At 34.8% G+C, this 20853-nt stretch overlaps 3 protein-coding genes and 1 long non-coding RNA gene across 6 annotated transcripts in view; 3 read left to right on the top strand and 1 right to left on the bottom strand.

Moving 5' to 3' along the window:
* Positions 1-20853, bottom strand: part of LOC131428419 (partitioning defective 3 homolog) — a 235101-nt gene that overhangs the window by 95649 nt on the left and 118599 nt on the right. The gene's annotated exons all lie outside the window — the stretch shown is intronic.
* LOC131428423 (uncharacterized) lies at positions 1485-2704 on the top strand. Its single transcript, XM_058592377.1, has 3 exons — positions 1485-1630; positions 1685-1825; positions 1949-2704. Exons 1-3 carry the CDS (start codon positions 1577-1579, stop codon positions 2162-2164), a joined length of 411 nt encoding a protein of 136 aa, XP_058448360.1. The 5' UTR covers positions 1485-1576; the 3' UTR covers positions 2165-2704.
* On the top strand, positions 11424-12254 carry LOC131428429 (uncharacterized). The gene is made up of 3 exons (XM_058592384.1): positions 11424-11640; positions 11704-11844; positions 11961-12254. Exons 1-3 carry the CDS (start codon positions 11590-11592, stop codon positions 12174-12176), a joined length of 408 nt encoding a protein of 135 aa, XP_058448367.1. The 5' UTR covers positions 11424-11589; the 3' UTR covers positions 12177-12254.
* The window catches only part of LOC131428435 (uncharacterized), a 31741-nt gene continuing 23182 nt past the window's right edge, over positions 12295-20853 (top strand). For both annotated transcript variants that reach the window (XR_009229379.1, XR_009229380.1), the window contains exons 1-2: positions 12295-12862; positions 12921-13051. This is a non-coding gene — a long non-coding RNA (uncharacterized LOC131428435). The remainder of the gene's footprint in view (positions 12863-12920; positions 13052-20853) is intronic.

Here is a 20853-nt window from a genome sequence, read left to right as displayed (position 1 = left end):
TGATTTTTATTTTTTGAGCCATTGCAACTTGCAGTTTCAATAGAATATATGAATGAATATTAAACATTTTCAATTTAATCACTTTGTTCATACAATTTTTGTACATGAGTTAAAGATAACATGATGCTCATTCATTAACATGCATTTCACGATGGAGAATCAAGTTGATTTTAAGACCAAAATTCAAACGCATACAATTCACTGGGTTCTAGTTTTGGTGAAACACGTTTTGTTAATTGCAATATCTCTAACGGCTATCAGTTCTGTGCATAGCACTACTTTATATCAATCGTTTCTTCTTGTAACACCAGAGCAGTAAAGATGTAAATAATTTGTCATCACATTAATATTCTGAGAACTAGTGTTATAATAAACACTAATTTACTGTCATTCAAAAGTTACTCTTCACAGTTTTACAAACGTATAATAAGCGAATTTCGTTTGCATGAAAATGTTTAAGAAACGCGTTTGAATTTCAACTAAAGTAATGGTTGATTTTCCATTGCGATTTTTGTTTTGTTTTGTGCTGTTTTTGACATTAGACAGCATTAAAAACAACATATTTTTCAACTACTTCAATATGTGCAAATCAAACAGCAAATTGGTTGAATCAACTAATTATTAGTTAAAACAACACAACTGCAAAAATCAAAAATTGCGAGATCGTAATTTTTGATTGGAGGGTTTTCCGTGTGCATGGTCCGAGTTTGACGAACTATTGAAGATGCTCATGCGATTGTTTACGTTCGGGAATGCTTGCAGTTGTGCCTGCTCCCTATTTTAGTTGAATTTGACAACAGTGCATTAAGCGAAGGACGCGATAGCTTGACACAAAGCCAACGGAGTCAAATCGGAACTCAAGGAGATGAACCCTTCAATCTATCCAAGACCAGACCAATTAAAACTTTTTGGACCCCGATAAAGGCATATTTGCGGAATCATGGTAGGGCTGCGGATTCCAGTTTTTGGAAAATACCAGAAAAAAGCTAATGAGCAACGTAATATCAATTGCTCGCTCGTTGGTGTACAATTAAATGGATCTCGGAAATGTCACGTCGAACTGCAGTAGAATATATTAGAGAACAGATCAATTTAAACAAAAATTATTTGCTGAAAAGCTAAACTCGTATAATTATTTTTAATCGTTCTTAGAATTACTGCGATGCCCTTCAAATCTATTTTTTTCTCTATGACAGTACACTTTAGTGAAATGTTCGTAGTCCCAGGAACAACGTAATTAAATATTTGTCAGACGTAAGTAAAAATTATCATTTATCTAAAAAGTTTATGCACATTCTCAGGATAAAAAAAACGTTGATTGAATATGACCAAAGGGAAAATAAGCTAAAAGGAAACCTTTGGCCTTACAAGATCAATTGTAGAATGATGACTATGCATTTTGAGAATAATAATGGACCGGCACAATTCCTTAAATTAATCATTTCATATATCCTATCGAAACCGCATAAGTACAGAATATGCCAACAATCTATAAAATAGTCAATCCGCATTGAGCACAAGTCAGTTTATAGAAACAACACGTTCTTTCAGTACACGTTTGATCAGTTCAGAGGAAATGACTTTGAAAATTAAAAGTTTGATAATCTTGGGACTGGTAGTCTTGTGCCAGGTACATTCCATAGTTTATATGTTTCAAATTGGGTACAAAACATTCAAATTTTAGGCTAATTATACCGAAAAACAAGAACAGATGTTAGATGATATCGCTGAGCAGTGTGGTATGGATATGGGTATAAAATTAAACGACGACTTTGTGCAACTGTTCAAATTCACTGGAGACTTACCGAATGATGACGACTCGCAGGTAAATCGTTATTGCTAGAGTTTTAGGTGTCCAAAGTATCTGAGGGTCTCTAGTATTGAAAAATGGTTTACTTTAATTCCGTAAATTTACCTGATTCAAAACAGGATCCAATTCTTCTTACAGGAATTTATTACTTGTGCCCTACACAAGATAGATGCGGTGGACGAGGACGGATATGTCATAGCTGATAAGTTTGTTGACTTTGAGTCCGATGGTCATGACCTTGACGCCGTAAAAGAGGTGGTTGAGAAATGTGCCAAAGTCGAGGGAGACAGCGTCAATGAAAGAGGATACAACTTCTACAAGTGCTTTTGGGATGAGAAGAAGTATGAAATCTAACGCGTAGATGAAAAAAAAGAATTCCAAAAATAAGAATGAAGTTTCGTGAATAGTTTTGTTGCAATTATACACGAGTAAATATCAAGTGACAAGAAAACATGTGAATTTTTTTCCAACATTTAAAATTAAAACCAACGTTTGACTTTAATGTGCTTTTCTAAAAATGAAAAAGTTACTGCTGAATCAGGCTTTTGCTACACTTCAAGTTAGTCATTTAAACACTACCTTCTACAGATCCACAAAAATACATCCGTTTTACATTCGCCCATTTTAGAAATCCGTCTGGAATCGAATTGGCCTCTTTATCCGAGCCCAACAAACATGTGCAAAGTTTCATCCAAATCGTAATATGTAGAGTTCGATGAGTTACTACCCGATAACTCGAATTGCTCATTATCGAAATAAGTTTATTCGCGTGAATTAAACAGAATTTCAACAAATCTGGCTTCCAAAAAAAAATTGATTCGAAGATAGCGAGTGTAAATGTTACGGATGTTAGAACGCTGTCAAGTAAGAATACAAAATTTAATGTAATGATAACATGGCTCTTGTTTGAACAAAACTATTAAATATTGACTTCCATTGTTTGAAACACGTTGCAAAGTTTTTTCATCGCACCTTCAGGGGCTACTGTAATGGAAACTGGAAACTAATGTGATCAAAAAGACTTTAATAATCCATTAGCCGGAAACATTAGCGACAATTTGAGGAACAATTTTACAAATAAAGTTGTTAGTCAGCTTTGCAGGAGTCCTGGTGGTTGAGAATACTGTGTTATGGACTTGATGGAGTGTCGGTTTCTTAAATTATTCATTACATTGTCGTTTACTGGACATGGAAAATTATAAGTGGAGCTGAAAGTGACATATATTTTTCATCATTTTCGTCTGTTTTGGGTCAACAAAAATGCCATGCCATGCAATGGTTCTTTACATTAAGAATCGACTACGAAATGGAATATAATACCAAAACTCTCTACGGTGGTTCAATTGGCAGAGCAATTGCACGGATTGGTTCGATTCTTATCTCTGGGGAATATTTTTCAGTTAGTTCCAATATTTTTATCGTTTTCAGTCTTCTTCTCGTTAAGTCTCGATAATAAAATAAAAGTAATTACGAATGAACTGAAAACATGTAATTGGTCATATTGCAAACCTCCAAATACCGAGAGTTTTTAAACGAAATCGCTTCAGTTTTGTTTAATAAATTAAAATGTAAGTAGTGTCGATATTGCAGTCGTTTCACATTTCAATGTAACTCCATACTTTATGTATGGAATGTATTTCATGCCTAGAAAGGTTATCATGAACCAATTAATTGTCCTTGATCTGTAGAATCATATTCTAGGGATAGAATAACTATTCTCTATCAAGAACCTTCTTTTTTGCTCTAATATATAATACCCGTTCCCAAGATATTGAAGAAACATGAAGCACATAGTCTTAGAATATTCGCGATTTGATATGAATCGAAATGTGATAGTAATAGTTGCCAATTGTTATGTAGTTAGAGGATCTTCGAATGGCGTCACCGTGCTTTTAGAGAATTCTTGCGATATTCACTAGCTACTGTAGAACTATCACAACTTTCGGCACAGAAAGAACCATGAATAATAGCGTATTCAAGCACGTTCCGGTATTGTAAGATGAACAAAACCGCTTGTTATTGATCCTACAATATAAACATATTTAATGGATCGATGGGTTCATTAATCATTAGTTGCATTAGTGTAAAGATCGAATAAATCGTCAATTCATTGACTAGCAGGATTATACGGGGCTGGGGTCCACTTGGAGATTTATAGTACCTATTATCTTTCTCCGGATAGTACCAGCCTAGATGCCGTGTGGAATCCGGCGGAAAAAATGAGCCAAGAATAAATCCACTGGATTCATGCTTCCATGTCGTAAAAGACGACAATTGCAGGAGTTTCTGTTTCCGTTCAGTTTTCAGATATTTCCAACGTTTTACTTCTGATTACTCTATTTTACTAAATTATCTCTTCATTCAACTTTTTAATATGCGGCTAGATTCAGAGAAAAGTTTTATTTGATATGTTTCTTCTTCCATATTATTGCTTGTCTTTCATGATTATAAGTTGATATATAAAAATCAACTAATGCGTAAATCCATTAATATTACAAAGCTAATAACAGAGATAACATATATCAGTATATTGAATAAATAGTGAAAAAATACTTGTTTGTTTGATAAATTAATATATTTTTCTCGATAGCCGGCTGCCCAGATAAAACCATATAACCAACTAATAATTTCAATAAATAATTAGAATAATAATGCAGAAATAATAAACAATCAAATCGCGCGTGAATTCGGTTGACCTTTGTTTAGTGATTTAAAATGTTTTTATAAAAAAATTGAAAATATGTCACTAAAATGAATCAACTATTTTGTCTAAATCTTATTCACTCGTTTATTTAGGAGCAGGTAATTCCATTTAGAAAAAATAGGGAAGTTTTCATTCGTTACGCGATAGTATTTCAAATTTTCCTTCGCGAATAAGAACTATGAATCAAGACTTTCCGGGACTTCAATATCGGATATTGTTGAAACGTTCACTCGGGAATTCAGTGAGTTTAGTGGTGCATCCGAGCATCTTGAAACCGGAACATACTAAGTCGCGCGCGAATAGTACCATTACTGAAATTTATTCTAACAAATATCCTTCTCCCGTGACACTTGTGGAGTGCGCAGTAGTATATACGGCCTCTAGTAACAACAAAGGTTGGACTAACATCCCTTCCCATTCTCTAGACGATCTACATTCGGGCCTGGCCGGTACTGATCTATGAATTCTGGGGTTACCAGAAGATGTACATTGAAGGATGATTTACCAGTCTCAGGTGGAATCATCTAAAAATTCTCTGTACAATTTCAGCTAATTCCTATCAGAAACGGAGTGGCAACCAGGGGTGATCGCTCGAGCCCAAGCTCAATTCATTGACTAGCAGGAATATAGTCTTCTTCTTCTTCTTCTCTGTTCGCAGCTGACATCCGTCAAGCTGCTGCTGCGGAAAGGGCTAGTAACTATAGACTATATGCCAGAATATAGTCTTCAAATATCCAGGAATAGTTCTTTCATCGCAACATCACGACTCGAAAGACGGCGTGTGATCAACTTAAACAAAATTAACTTCATAACAAGTTTGATCGTTTTTGGGCAAGTAGCATTGTGCCTGGTAAGAATTTAAGTTCAAAATATCAAATTAAATTTAATAGAACCATATTATATTATAGACAGAATATATAGTGAAACAGCATGAGTTATACGACAACATCACTAGCATCTGTGATAAGGAACTCGGTGTAAGCAATAGCTTTATACAACTGTTTAAATATGGCGAAACCCTTACAGATGACGACAAATCGAAGGTAAACCGAAACAAATTTTTAGCATTAGAATGTCAGAGAATATTTGACTTTTATAACTACAAGGTAGTTATAAAAGTCAAATATTCTCTAAGACATTCTAATGCTAAAAATTTGATTTGTTTCTCTTTTCTGCCAGAAATTTGCCACGTGTGTCATAATAACGTTTGATGCGTTAACTGCTACAATTTTACAACAATCGACGGTACAATTTTACCACAATTGCTTATCGATTTTTATTCTGATGATCACGATAGACAGAAATGTTATGTTATGTAACAGAGCTGTTTAGAAATGTTCTACGGTAGAAGGTGATACGATCAAAGAAAAAGCTTATAGCTTCCACAACTGCTTCTGTGGAGTTAAGAGTTGCCAGGTGTATTGAGTAGGTAGAAATAGAGTTTTTCAAGTTAAGCAATCTTTTCCGAAACATTATTAACAGTTCGGCTGAAAAGTTCGTATCGTTTAATAGAAACACACATTTTTTTGCCGAAATTCATTTTTATTATTCAACATAATTGCCATCAGAGGCGATACAGCGATTATAGCGATCTTCCAAATTTTCGATACCATTTTTGTAGTACGATTTGTCCTTTGCCTCAAAATAGGCCTCAGTTTCAGCGATTACCTCTTCATTTCTTCTAAATTTTTTACCAGCGAGCATTCTCTTGAGGTCTGAGAACAGGAAAAAGTCACTGGGGGCCAAATCTGGAGAATACGGTGGATGAGGGAGCAATTCGAAGCCCAATTCGTTCAATTTCAGCATGGTTTTTCGTTGTTGTTTTTGATCGATTGTGAGCTCACGCGGCACCCATTTTGCACGCAGCTTTCTCATATCCAAATATTCGTGAATAATATGTCCAACACGTTCCTTTGATATCTTTAGGGTGTCAGCTATCTCGATCAACTTCACTTTACGGTCATTGAAAATCATTTTGTGGATTTTTTCACGTTTTCATCGGTAACAACCTCTTTTGGACGTCCACTGCGTTCATCGTCTTCGGTGCTCATATGACCAGTACGAAATTTTGCAAACCACTTACGAATTGTTGCTTCGCCCGGTGCAGAGTCTGGATAACACTCATCAAGCCATTTTTTGGTATCGGCGGCACTTTTTTTCATCAAAAAGTAGTGTTTCATCAACACACGAAATTCCTTTTTTTTTTTCATTTTTTTCACAATAACAAAAATAGCTTCACTCAAAATGCAATATCTCACAAACTAATAATCAGACAGCTGTCAAATTTATACACGTATCTTTTGAAGGTTGGTACTAACTGAAAATGGTATGGATTTAATTCTAGTGGCGCCCTCTCATAGACACGATACGAACTTTTCAGCCGATCTGTTATAATCAATCCAGATGGCGTATGTTTTCTATACTGGTATCCTCAATGGCGATCGTTTTTGCGCATGTGTTTCGAAAAACCAATACCATCTTATGTGATTTTCAGTCAAGAAACAAGATCTCCGTGCACATCGTTTGTCACTTACGATCATCAACTGGCTTCATGTCAGTATTGTCAAAACTCTGTCTTGCGAAAAACAGAACAAGAAATTGTCTTTTCCCAGAGATAACGATACTTTCCGTACATCGCACAGTGGTTTATGTTCAAAATAAATGATTTTAAGGGGTTTCAAACGAAAATGCATTATGTATCGTTAGACCTATAGCTTCTTCGGTAAAAATCTACAACTTTGTAAAAGACATCGTTTTTCCATCTCTTAAGGGAAAAAAAGTTGTTGAAATGAACTTTTATCATAGTAGGCTTTGCACATCTTTTATTGTGATCAAATCTCGAGGTATATTCTTGTGAATGAGTTCTTCAAAGAAACTATATATATATCGGATCAACGATTTATCGGCTAGAGAATTAAATTCACGTTCTTATCGATTCAAATTCTAGAACATCGGCTGCATGTTATAGAGATGAGCAATTCGTTTGTGAATGGTTCAAAAGAACTAGTTCTTCTATAAGAATTAGTGAACAATAGTTCTTTATTATAGTTCTCGATTCTACTCAATGGAAATGCAAGAAATCGAATTTTAAAAGAGAGAGGGAGAGTACTTAATAACTGCGTATTTTGAAACAGACGAAGATTTTAAGGAATATGTTAAGCGTTCGATACTTTCACGACTTTAAAAAGATATACAAAAGAGATTATTTGTACAAATACATGCCAAAAAGCTCTAACTATCAAATTTGTGTACCACGAAATATAATTTTGTTCGGAGAAACATACAAAATTTTAGAAGAACGAGAGAACGGTTAAACAGAGCTAGTTCTATTGGTAGAATAATCAAGTTCAGAGCGATTCTTTAAAACGAACGGTTTTACCCATCTCTACCATGTAGCCTCTGTCACTGGAAAACATAACTTAACAACAGAAAAAACATTTCCATCAATGAACCCATAAACGGCATGCAGTGTAGAAAAACGTAGATCAACTTCATCTAACCACAAGCACATCGCATGGAAAAACAACAAAGATGGAAATAAACGAGGAAATCCCCAAAACAACAGCTTCTAACAACAATAGCAACGACGAATCAATGGACGAGGGCGAAAACAGTAAACCATGATATCTACCTTCCCTCTTGCTTAATTCGCTAGTTAGCAAACAGAGTTTCTTTGTCCTCAAGAAAACGGGTAACAATGAGATCCAGTAGTAATGAATAAAAGCTTTTTGCCTTTCTTATATAGAAAGGTTACACAATCACTGCAAAACCGACTTTTGAACCAAGGCCCGGAGGGCCGAATGTCATAAACCATTCGACTCAGCTCGACGACCTGAGAAAATGTGTGTGTGTATGTGTGTGTGTGTGTGTGTGTGTGTGTGTGTGTGTGTGTGTGTGTGTGTGTGACAAATATTGGCACTCACTTTTCTCGGAGATGGCTTTACTGATTTTCACAAACTTAGATTCAAATAAAAGGTCTCACGGTCCCATACAATGTTCCTGAATTTCATTAGGATCTGACTTCCGGTTTCGGAATTACAGGGCCATATGCACCAAAAATGTGAAAATGATGTCACTCACTTTTCTCGGAGATGGCTGAACCGATTTTCTTAAACTTAGATTCAAATGAAAGGTCGCACGGTCCCATACAAAGTTCGTGAATATCATTTAGATCCGATTTATGGTTCTGAAATTACAGGACGATATGCACAAAAAATGTGAAACTAATGTCACTTTATTTCCTCGAAGATGGTTGAACCGAGTTTCACGAACTTAGATTCAAATTATAGGTCTAATGGTTTCAAACTAAGTTCCGGAATTTCATATGTATCTTACATCCGTTTCCGGAATTACAGGATGATATGCACCAAAAATATGGAAATGGTGCATTAAAAATGTGAAAATAATGTCACTCACTTTTCTCGGAGATGGCAGAACCGATTTTCACAAATTCATGTAAAAGGTCTTATGATCCCATACAAAGTTCCGGAAATTCATTTGGATCCAACTTTCGGTTCCGGAATTACAAGGTGATATGCATAAAAAATGTGAAAATAATGCACCAAAAATGTGAAAATAATGCCACACATTTTTATCGGAGATGGAAGTTCTTAAGATACCATAAGAATATCCCAATTTTCATTCGGATCAAACCGCTGGATCCGGAGATAGGGTGCTCAGTATAAAAACGTCAATTCCTGGAATACTTTGTTCATAAGCAACCTCTAGTGATTTTCTCTAGTTTGCAGACCACGAGACTCTGTAACCAAATAAACCATTGATAGTCCCATGAATGATTTGCTGAATTTTATCCAAGTCCGACTACCGGTACATTGTTTTTCCAAAATTCAAATCGTCATAGAGAATCGTAAAAAATGTGTAGGTCATATTAGTGCACGGTTGAATGAACCGGATGTAACTATTCCGATATCCAACTTTCGGTTCCGGAAGTACATACAATAATAATCAAATATGATAAAATGGAGCTCACTGCACTTTATCACATATGATTGAATAGATTTTCACTAACTTAAATTCAAATGTAGTGTATCAATGTAGTAGTATTATGCAACAGAAATCTTCAAAACTATTTGCTGAACTTTTTTAAATTGTAGTATTTCGGAGACTCGCACAACTAGGGCGATTGAAATGGTTTTTTTTTTCACGTACAATACAATGTATGAGAATGAGTTGTCTTATATGAGTCGTGAAAAATAAATTCATGGGCCACCGCTATAACCGCTGTCACATAACTTACAGGAGAAGTTTTATTTTTTTATACCGTTATTCAAATTCTGACAGTGCAATTTTATTTGACACACGGAACCCCTCGCGATCGTGAAACAACCAAAATACTAGTTGTTTTTCTGAATTTGATTGGTTAAAATTTGGTACAACTAATCGATTGTTGTTTTTTCTAAACTGTCATTTTTGTTTTTCGATCAACAGAAACGATTTTTGGTTGAAAAAAAGATGTTGTCAGTTAGCCAAGACACAACCCTTTCAATTTCAATAAAGATTTTAGTTACAACAACCGACCTTGTTTTTGATTTAACAGTTATGTGAGTTGAAAAACTAATCGGTTTTTGTTGTTTTAGATATTACGATTAGTTATTTCAACTTAAGCAAAATTATTGATTTTGAATGACAATAAAATATTCCTTATTGATATACGTTCTTATGTTTTAAATGAAAATTCGGTATGTTAAGATATATGAAAAATATGTAATATTTAATATAAATAATATATTATATTATGACGTTATAAATAAAAGTTAATGTTATTGTAGTTGTGCGCGTAGTGCTTCTACGCACTAAAACCGGCGGTCATGTACAAAAGTAACGCATCAAAATTATTGATTTATATGATTGATAACTGATTTGCGAAAAAACTAGTATATCAATTCAAAGTCTAATGAGATCCTATGTTACTAAAATTTATGTTTAATTTTTAGTTTTCGGTAAAGGATCATACTCATATCCTATCAAGCCAAGTATTATTTTTAATGAAGCTGAAAAATGACATTACCTGCCATTTATCGGTATGATAAAACCTTTCTCAGCCCTTACTTTATATTAAATGAATGAATTCACTGAAACCATTTTTATTTTTGTTTTAAATATACTATCTTTTAGTAGTGCTGGTGTCAACGAATCTTTCTAATTGTGACCACTATATTACTTACGAACAAAAAGTCGAACCGAATGCACTGATTTTTATTTTTTGAGCCATTGCAACTTACAGCTTCAACAGATGATATGAATGAATATTAAACATTTTCAATTTAATCACTTTGTTCATACAATTTTTGTACATGACTTGAAGATAACATGATGCTCATTCATTAACATGCATTTCACGATGGAGAATCAAGTTGATTTTAAGACCAAAATTCGAACGCATACAATTCACTGGGTTCTAGTTTTGGTGAAACACGTTTTGTTAATTGCAATATCTCTAACGGCTATCAGTTCTGTGCATAGCACTACTTTATATCAATCGTTTCTTCTTGTAACACCAGAGCAGTAAAGATGTAGATAATTTATCATCACATTAATATTCTGACTACTAGTGTTATGATAAACATTAATTTACTATCATTCAAAAGTTACTCTTCACGAGTTTTACAAACGTATAATGAGCGAATTTCGTTTAAATGTTTAAGAAACGCGTTTGAATTTCAACTAAAGTAAAAGTTGATTTTTCATTGCGATTTTTGTTTTGCTTTGTGCTGTTTTTGACATAAGACACCATTAAAAACAACATATTTTTCAACTACTTCACTATGTGCAAATCAAATAGCAAATTGGTTGAACCAACTTATTATTAGTTAAAACAACAATTGGAAAAATAAAAAATAGCGAGATCGTAATTTTTTTATTGGAGGGTTTTCCGTGCATAAAGGACAGTCTGGTTTTTTCAATCAATCATCATATCTATAATAGACACTGAAATTCCAGTCTGAGTCTGAAATTTTTCGACTAAATATAAAACACTACCAAGCTCAGCTCAGAATGGCTCAGTTCGTCCGAACATCCAATCCTGGAAGGAAGACGTTTGATCAAGTTAAATGAAATGAATTTAATTACAAGTTTAATAGTATCGGCACTAGCAACCCTGTGTCACGTAGGTTTCAAAGTTTCACTTTTCATAGTTCATACTATATAACAAGAAAGTAATATACTGCAGACTATGTATACAGAAAAACAACAGAAACTATTAAATGATATCGCTGAAGAATGTGCTGCAAAGTTGGATATGGAACTAACCTATGATTACATGCAACGATTCATATATAGCGGAGATCTTCCGGATGATGCGATGTCGAAGGTAAGTAAGAAATACTAGTAGGTTACTACCAATGGTAGCCCACTTATTATTCGTTATAATTGAGCTGAAATCAGGAAACTTTAGTAATTGAAAATGAGATTCAATACGTCTTTCAGAAATTTATCATTTGTACCCAGAAAAAAATAGTGGAGATGGATGCTGACGGAAAGATACAAAGTCAAAAAATCATCGACAATTTTGCCGACAATCACGATATTCGGGCATTGACAGAGGTCATTTTGAAATGTTCCAGCGTAGAGGGAGATACCGTCGAAGAAAAGGTGTATAATTTTTACAAGTGCTTATGGATTGAGAAAAATTTTGATCTGTGAAACAGCTGGTTCTTACAAAACAAAATGCTTCTGGGAAGGTTCTCAAATAGTAAATGAATCTAACTAAATCATATGTGTATCATTTCTTTTACGTTTCGCCTTCGGTTCATCAGTGTATTAGCAGATTATGTTGGAATAACATAATCCGCTGATCAAACGTAAAGTTATTGCCTTTTACAACACACTTGAATTGGCACCGAAGTGCAATGTCTTTTTTCACGTACAGATAAATAACTCGTTGCCTTTTTTGTTTTATTTTCCACGATTCGTCTTCGACTGATCAGTGCATAGGAGTTCAATTGAAGTGTGGAAGTATAGGGGTAATTTTACGTCTGCTCAGCAGTTTATGTTGTGAACTACTGAGTGGTGTGGCAGTTCAAAACGAACCGATGCGTCAAAGCACAAACCGGTTATTGGTAACAAAAGCCCCTAGATGACAGTAAACCATATTAAAAGGAAAATTCTATCGATAAATTATGCATAATAGTACGCTGACAGCGCATTTCTAATAGCTTTGATGGGCCGGCGATCAATCAATCACTGGAGATTCGAAGGAAACTGGATTTTAGCCTAAGTATGAAATTATTTGACACCCTATAAAACAATTAACAAACTTCCAGAATCATTTAGTTCATTTCAACCTCACATCAGAGCAGAAGAAAACTGGAACTGTCTGGAACTGTCTGGTAGGTTTGTAATTGAAACGCATAAAACTAAATATGATTAAACAATTTTATACTACAGACTAGATACACACCAAGGCAAGAAATGTCCTTGGAAAATGTACTGTAGAGCTGCAAATGAACCTTACCAGTGATAGTATTGAACGATCCAAATCTAGCACCAACCTTTTTCCGGATGATAGGGAATCGAAGGTATGTAGTAACTATGGGATTTGTTACAGTCAGTAGTATTCGAACAATCTGTTCAGCCATTATTTTTTTTATTTAAAAGATAGTTTTATTCAGGCCTATATGCGTACAAGCTTTACGTGGCCGATTGAGCCGATTTTTTAAATAATTTTTTTTTTGAGTTGGATCTCGTTGTCACCCTTTTTTTAGGGGGAGAGGAGCTTCCATTTCCCTCCTGCGAGGATTGAGGGGCACTTCGTTCGTGGTTCGTCTCGTCATCCATTGCCACATCGATGGTATTGTTGTTGGTTTCATTGCTAGTTGCTGGAGATGAGCCTTGTACATTGTTTGCTGTTGCTGGTTGGTTGGATGGTAAGTTGTTCACTGCAGTTAATGCACTTTGTTCTATAGGGGATACGTTGGATGGTTTCGTTGAAGTGGATGCTTCACTGTTGTTGGTGACTGTCACAGGTGTACTGGGATTGCTTTGGGTTGGTGTGACGGAACCACTGTTGTCCTTTGGTGTAGTTGTCTCCTTGTCCAGTTTATCACATGGCTTACCGTAGTGAACAGCTTTTTGATAATACTGACATGTGGCCATCTGATTGTCATAGTTAACAAGTGATTTGCACGGAATTCTTGTATCTTGACCGAAAATAACATAAGAAGGTATAGGCTTCTTCAAGTGTACGCCATTTAGAATACCGGGGAAAAAATTCTTCCACTTTTCTTTTTCGATAGAGAGAATCTCTCCGTATTGGGACATAGTTTTGCGAATATAATAATCGGTGACGCTCGAGTGAAGATCATGCACACGCACTTCTATAGCACTATCATCCATATATACTGGAATGTTGTACCTAATGTTCTCATGTTCCACATAGTGCACATTGTTATTGTCTTTTGCGAATTGAATTGCATCCAACTCTTTATAAAACTGGATGTAAACAACATTATTCGTCTTATTGCATTGAAGTAAATGTACACGTTTAATGTCCAGCTGCATTCCCGGGTAGAAGTGTTTTGCAAACCAATAACAAATTCTGTTATTAAAACCAAACATCTCAATGGTAGAAATTAACATTATTTAGTTTGAAATAAGAGTTAAAATATCAAAAATCATAACAAAACTTGCATGAGAAAATAGCTACAAAATATTAAATTCTGTCATTGTAATATGAAACCAAGAACAAAATATTTATAGAAGACGAATTTCTCAATTATTTTATATTCTAGCATTCAGAATAGAGTAATATCAAAAGTATTTCTCTTATCTGATTCAGATGCAGTTTATTCAATAGTATTTTATTTGAAGATAGAACTACTGGATCAATTTACTTAATGAAATTGGAATAGCTCATCAATAACGAAATAAGATATTATAACTAATTTTGATGTTAAACAGATATTGTATAATTTCTTGATTCCTTGGACGCAATATCATGAAAATATCAAGTATCGCTGTGATAACACAGAAACAGCAAGCCAAGATATGATGGTAAAAGTTGTTATTATTTTGATCTTTGTTTGCTATTTACACCTACCCGGGTTTGCTCCTTAAGCAAACCTTCAAGTTCTCGTATCGAAGGTCGAATTTTGCACTGCCTAAAGTCAACAACAATTGTATTCTTTCGTGTCGGCGGTAGCTTTTGTTCGTTTGGTTCACTCATTTTCGAGGTCTATTGTTCACTACACAATACTGTACTTGGTTTCTTCTGTTTTCAACGTAAGCGGTTTTGTTTTATCGACTGACTTGGAGGAGATGTAAAAACGAACTGTGTTCAGCCATTGATACAGCCATGAATACAAAATGTTAGCGATCTTACTTAACAAAAGAACAACAGAAATTATGCTCTAGTACTACAACATTCTTTGATTCACCTTACAGAAATTGGTCGCATGTTTCCTAACCGCAACTGGCTCAATGGATGCCGATGGAAATATTCAGAAACAAAATTTTATCGACTTTGTGTCCGAGGATAACGACGATCAGGCCATTCAAACCCTAACAGATGTAGTTGAGAAGTGCATCACGGTAGAATGAGATACAATCGTAAACAAAGCATACAACTTCTACAGATGCTTCTGGGATGAAAAGAGACAGGAAAGTGTATTTGAGTTTGAGTTTTTATAGTTTATGTGTTTAAACCTCTTTCTCAGTGATTGTGGGACTAATAGTAGATACTGATCTGATAACAATTTTATATTTCGTCTGCGATTCATCAATGCCTAGCAGTTCAATTCAAAGGTAGAAATGGAACTCTATTCGAGTAGGACCTTTTTCCAATCGAAAAATTGTGTGACTGTCTTAGGGAAACAGTCAAAAGCATTCAAAAGTTTTCGGAGCTGTCGTTAAGTGGAAAAAATGTCAGTCTTTTTAGTCCATTGATCTTATTTATTTTTAAATAAAATATTGTGCTAGCAGAAAACAGCTTTTGCTGTTTTCTTAAGACTGTAACCAGAACCTTACGAGGAGTTCATCTTTCACGCATGGCCCAAGTTAAACCGCTGTGCGAATCTAAGATAAAATGTGAATAAGTGTAAGGTTGGTTATTTACATAAAATCGGTTTTTTTACTATACGCCTGAATGTAGAAAACTATTTCTCTGGTGAAATTTATAGTCACGTATGTAACTGTGTACCGATGCCAGATCCGAAACGTAACGCAACAGCAATCGACGAAAGATGAAATCACGACCATTAATACGCAATCTGCAACCCGGCGACAATATCGTTCGCCAAACGCTGAATTTCGTTTCGTTTTTTTTTTTCTATCAGCGGAAGTTGCTCGGATTCTTCAGTTATCGGTGGACGGTGTTTCTGTTCCGTAAAAGCAGACTCGTAAAAACCATTCTCCATACATTGTTGCGCCTCTTTCGTGGGTAAAAAAAATTAAGCCACTAAACGGCTATTCCGCCTGATCTAGTCCAGCGATGGTTTCATCGCAATTGGGGCTTAATGGCCTATAAACTATGCAGATTGGTTGAGCACGGAAAATTGAATGTCGGATGGAGCATTTAGCGCATCGAATGTTTCTCTTTTATCATTCGGGTGATGGTTATAATTTAGTAGTTTGTAGATACATAAAACCGAAAAAATTAAATTTTTATTGATGATATCCGGAAATAGGTAGAAGTAAGAATAGAATAATTGTTGTGATAAAATTATTACGACGTTCTTTGAAGGATTTGAAGGGATTCGAGTTATAAACAATTTTGTGAAAATACATAGGGTAAATCCGGGTGAGGTACCGTACCTTTCTAAAAATCAATATTTTTTCAAAACTATTCTCTTAATCAGAACTTAACTTAACATATGGGCCGGACCAAACACATGGATGCTGCTAGTTTTATTCACCTTTTTCCAATCGATACTAACTGTAAAGGACAGCTGTTAAAAGTTCATGATGTTCTATTTATTAGTTTGTGAGTTATTGTGCTAAGAGTGACGCTACTTTTGTTATTTTCAGAACAATGGACCAAAAACAAATTCGTATTTTAATTTTACACTGCGTCTTGATGTAAAAAAAAAGTAAAAACCCTTCTTAATCCACCTAATGGTGAGATAATGCCTTTCTCTTCTTTCATAACAGTCTCATGAAAATATATTTCATACTTTTATTGAATAATTTCGGATACTAATTTTGACACCAATTGATTCAGATTGATTCGAGTAGTTCACAAAAGCATGCTTTAGTGTTTATGTCACACAGTCAGCATCATTTTTCCAAACTAGTGCTTGACATTTGCGTTGCCTATTTGTATGAGAACAGTGATGCTAATCTAAAAAAAGCCTTCTCAGTCCACTTAGTGGAATTTTCATATATCTTGAAAAATCACCATAGGGGGGAGTACATGAAATTTTCGAAATCGAAAAAAAAAATGTTGATGCCAAAAGGCTTAGAATTGCATGAAACGTCGAGATTTAGTGTCATCTCGAAAAACAAATTTTTTGAAAAAATCGACTTTTTGGGACTCAAAATTTTTCTAAGTCCCACAAAATTGATATTTTCGAAAAAAAATTTTGTTTTTGAGATAACACTAAATCTCGACGTTTCAAGCGATTTTAAGAGTTTCGGCATAAAAAAATTTTTTCGATTTTGGAAATTTCATGTACTCCCCCCTAAGGTGCTTTTTCAAGATCGAAAATTGTCAAACCTTTATCACCGGGCAGCACCCCTTACGCATATCCGATTTAGCTCAAATTTTGCATGAAGGCTTTTTTCGAGGTGCTTAAACTTTTGAGCACTAAAGTTTAACAAAAATAGAGGTGATCCCAAAATTTTGGCACCCTTATATATATATATATATATATATATATATATATATATATATATATATATATATATATATATATATATATATATATATATATATATATATATATATATATATATATATATATATATATATATATATATATATATATATATATATATATATATATATATATATATATATAAGAGCGGTAAAAATCAACGTGTTTTGTCGGGTACGTCACATATACCATAATATCTCCGGAACCAAAAGTCACAGCCATTTGATCTTCGAACTTGATCAATGGTCCTACAGTAGCTTTCAAACGAGCCCCAGTTTGTTAAAATCGGTTCAGTCATCTCTGAGAAAATTGAGCGCGTTCAAATACAACGCTTTTTGTCGGTTACGTCACTTATACAATCATATCTCCGGAACAAAAAGTCACAGCCATTTGATCTTCGAACTTAATCAATGGTCCGATAGTAGCTTTCAAACGAGCCCAAGTTTGTTAAAATCGGGGACAAAAACATTTGTGGCTTAGCCTTATACTTTAGAGCTATGATGTCTTCGGAACAAATGATCAGTGAAAGATAAGCCATATTTTGAAGCATATGGTATTAGGGTGGTTCTAATTATTAGGGTGATTCAAAAATTATTTTCCGTATGTGTTGAGATAGAGGACTGCATCCTTCGGCAAAATTCTAGGAAAACTTATATCAAGCAACTTTGCCGAAAACACTATTGTAGTATCTCTAACGGTTTTAGTGTTACAGCTATTTTAATAGATCAACTTAGGGTGTTCCTAAAAAAATCAGATTTTTTGCTCTAGCTTTCTTAATATTCACTTCTCGATTTTGGTGTCTTTGAATATCTTTTAGAGTTTGATGAAACCAATTTTTTAATGACTAGCGCATTCAGGTAGCGTTTTCTGAACCGAAGTTATGAGCAAAACTAATTCAAAAACAGATCATTTTTAAACTGCTATATCTAACATTGGAGCAAACGAAAAAAAATCGGTTTCTTTCATTTGATAGAAAATACTTTCGAGCATGTTTATAGAAAAAATGACGGAGGAGATATTTTTTTAAATTTTTTAAATTGTGTTCAAACATTGGGTTTTTTCATTGAAAAATGCTCTTTCATGAAAGACATTTATTAGCTATACATATTAAAATAAGATATTGCTGTCTTCTAGCGTGTTAAAATTAAAAATGTTAATTCAGCTGCATAATCGGGAAGATGGAGTACACTCACGTTGGTTGTTACTCTATTCGATAATGCTGTTACAGGATCAGACGTTAATAGAAATCGTTTGAATACATTCTTTAGATTCACGAACTTTCTTGCGCTTCCTTACTGTACATACCAATAGGAACCAAAGCATGTTTTATAATTGGAGTCCCATGCACCAGAAGTTTATGCACGGTTGGCGACAGAGCATACCATCCATACAGCTCCACAAAACGAATTCTTGTTTGTTCAGTAAACTCCTGGAAAGCAGGTACCGAAATCTTCACATTGCTGTTTATCAACGTTAAGATTATAAAAAACCGTTCAAGTATATTTCCATTTAACTCGATGACTTGCGCTACTGTGTTATATTCTTTGAAAAATCTACAGGCCCAGATACCATCATTCGAGATGCCGCCTCCAGGTAATGGTTCACCAATGCTAGACCCTGTCAGCTTGGAGCGAAATCAATCTTCAGTATAGGAACGCCATCACACGGCATCACATTCAACATATCATGTCAATTGTGTGGGTGCGCAGTGCTGCTATTTTTGCGCGCAAGAATTTGACATTTCTCTTCCCTACTTCTATGTACGAGATTCGATGCGGACTCACCTGAGGGCACCATGCTCGCAAAAAAGGATTTTTCCAATGATTTATTCTGGAAATGTGCGAGCTGGATATCTTGTTAATATGATGTCTTTGCTAATACGTAACCCTAGCTGCTCTTTTAATGCCGTTAGTATGTTTGTCTCTTGCTCCTTGACATGCTGATATTGTCGGGACACGCGCCATGTCGGTTTCTCAATGTGCAAACAATAACTCACTTTTAGTCAAAGTTCCATAGATCGAATCATTGCGTGTAGAGGCGAAATTCCAAATTGATATTTGTTTGGATTATTCTCATTTGTTTCCGTTCTTAAAAAATTCAGAGCTTTTCCTGAGCGCTTGCATATGTACCAAGCTTGGGAGTGAATGCCTGTTATGTCGTTTAACACTTTCGTATCGTTCAGGCAGAACACTAGCTTCGTTGATACAAATACTTTCCCCAGTACTGTGGGAGAAAGCTCTGCAATTTCTTCATTTACTTTGTCCACTTCCTGCTGTTAGTTTCGTGTTTTCCTTTTGAAAGATTATTATTCTGGACAGCAAAGGGAAACAAATGAAGGATAATTGTTGTTCCAGATTATCCAGTTTTCTTGCTCAACAATCAATGGCAAGGGAACCAAACAGATAAATGTACAGTAAGCAAGCGCAAGAGAGTCGAAATAAATCAATTCGTAAGTATAGGCAGTTCCATCCGCTAAACCGCACTAAACAATCGTTTAGTGAATCTAGAGGATGTATTCAAACGATTTCTTTTAACGTCTGATTCTGTAATAGCATTATCGAATAGAGTAACAACCAACGTGAGTGTACTCCATCTTCCCGATTATGCAGCTGAATTAACATTTTTAATTTTAACACGCTAGAAGACAGCAATACCTTATTTTAATATGTATAGCTAATAAATGTCTTACATAAAAGAGCATTTTTCAATGAAAAAACCCAATGTTTGAACACAATTTAAAAAATTTAAAAAAATGTCTCCTCCGCCATTTTTTCTATAAACATGCTCGAAAGTATTTTCTATCAAATGAAAGAAACCGATTTTTTTTCGTTTGCTCCATTGTTAGATATAGCAGTTTAAAAATGATCTGTTTTTGAATTAGTTTTGCTCATAACTTCGGTTCAGAAAACGCTACCTGAATACGCTAGTCATGAAAAAATTGGTTTCATCAAACTCTAAAAGATATTCAAAGACACCAAAATCGAGAAGTGAATATTAAGAAAGCTAGAGAAAAAAATCTGATTTTTTTAGGAACACCCTAAGTTGATCTATTAAAATAGCTGTAACACTAAAACCGTTAGAGATACTACAATAGTGTTTTCGGCAAAGTTGCTTGATATAAGTTTTCCTAGAATTTTGCCGGGTGATGCAGTCCTCTATCTCAACACATACGGAAAATAATTTTTGAATCACCCTAATAATTAGAACCACCCTAATACCATATGCTTCAAAATATGGCTTATCTTCCACTGATCATTTGTTCCGAAGACATCATAGCTCTAAAGTATGAGGCTAAGCCACAAATGTTTTTGTCCCCCTAAATTGTGGATCCGGACCATTGTGCAATGGATGAAACATGGATTCATCACTTCACTCTGGAATTAAAACGATCGTTATCTGAGTGGACAGCATCTGGTGAACCTCGTCCAAAGTGCCCGAAAGCTCAACGATCGGCCGGAAAGGCTATGGCCTCGGTATTTTGAGATGTACGTGGTGTACTATTTATAGAC

This window comes from Malaya genurostris, chromosome 2 (assembly GCF_030247185.1).
Source record: "Malaya genurostris strain Urasoe2022 chromosome 2, Malgen_1.1, whole genome shotgun sequence".
In the NCBI taxonomy this organism is placed as follows: domain Eukaryota; kingdom Metazoa; phylum Arthropoda; class Insecta; order Diptera; family Culicidae; genus Malaya; species Malaya genurostris.
The sequence above is the reverse complement of the archived record's forward strand: the minus strand, read 5'-3'. Positions and strand labels throughout refer to the sequence as shown.

Excerpts from the sequence above, each read along its gene's own strand:
- LOC131428423 (XM_058592377.1), top strand. The coding sequence starts at position 1,577 with ATGACTTTGAAAATTAAAAGTTTGATAATCTTGGGACTGGTAGTCTTG. Across the intron at positions 1,631-1,684 it reads GACTGGTAGTCTTGTGCCAG|GCTAATTATACCGAAAAACA; the intron begins GTACATTCCATA and ends TTCAAATTTTAG. Across the intron at positions 1,826-1,948 it reads CGAATGATGACGACTCGCAG|GAATTTATTACTTGTGCCCT; the intron begins GTAAATCGTTAT and ends TTCTTCTTACAG.
- LOC131428429 (XM_058592384.1), top strand. The coding sequence starts at position 11,590 with ATGAATTTAATTACAAGTTTAATAGTATCGGCACTAGCAACCCTGTGT. Across the intron at positions 11,641-11,703 it reads CACTAGCAACCCTGTGTCAC|ACTATGTATACAGAAAAACA; the intron begins GTAGGTTTCAAA and ends AATATACTGCAG. Across the intron at positions 11,845-11,960 it reads CGGATGATGCGATGTCGAAG|AAATTTATCATTTGTACCCA; the intron begins GTAAGTAAGAAA and ends TACGTCTTTCAG.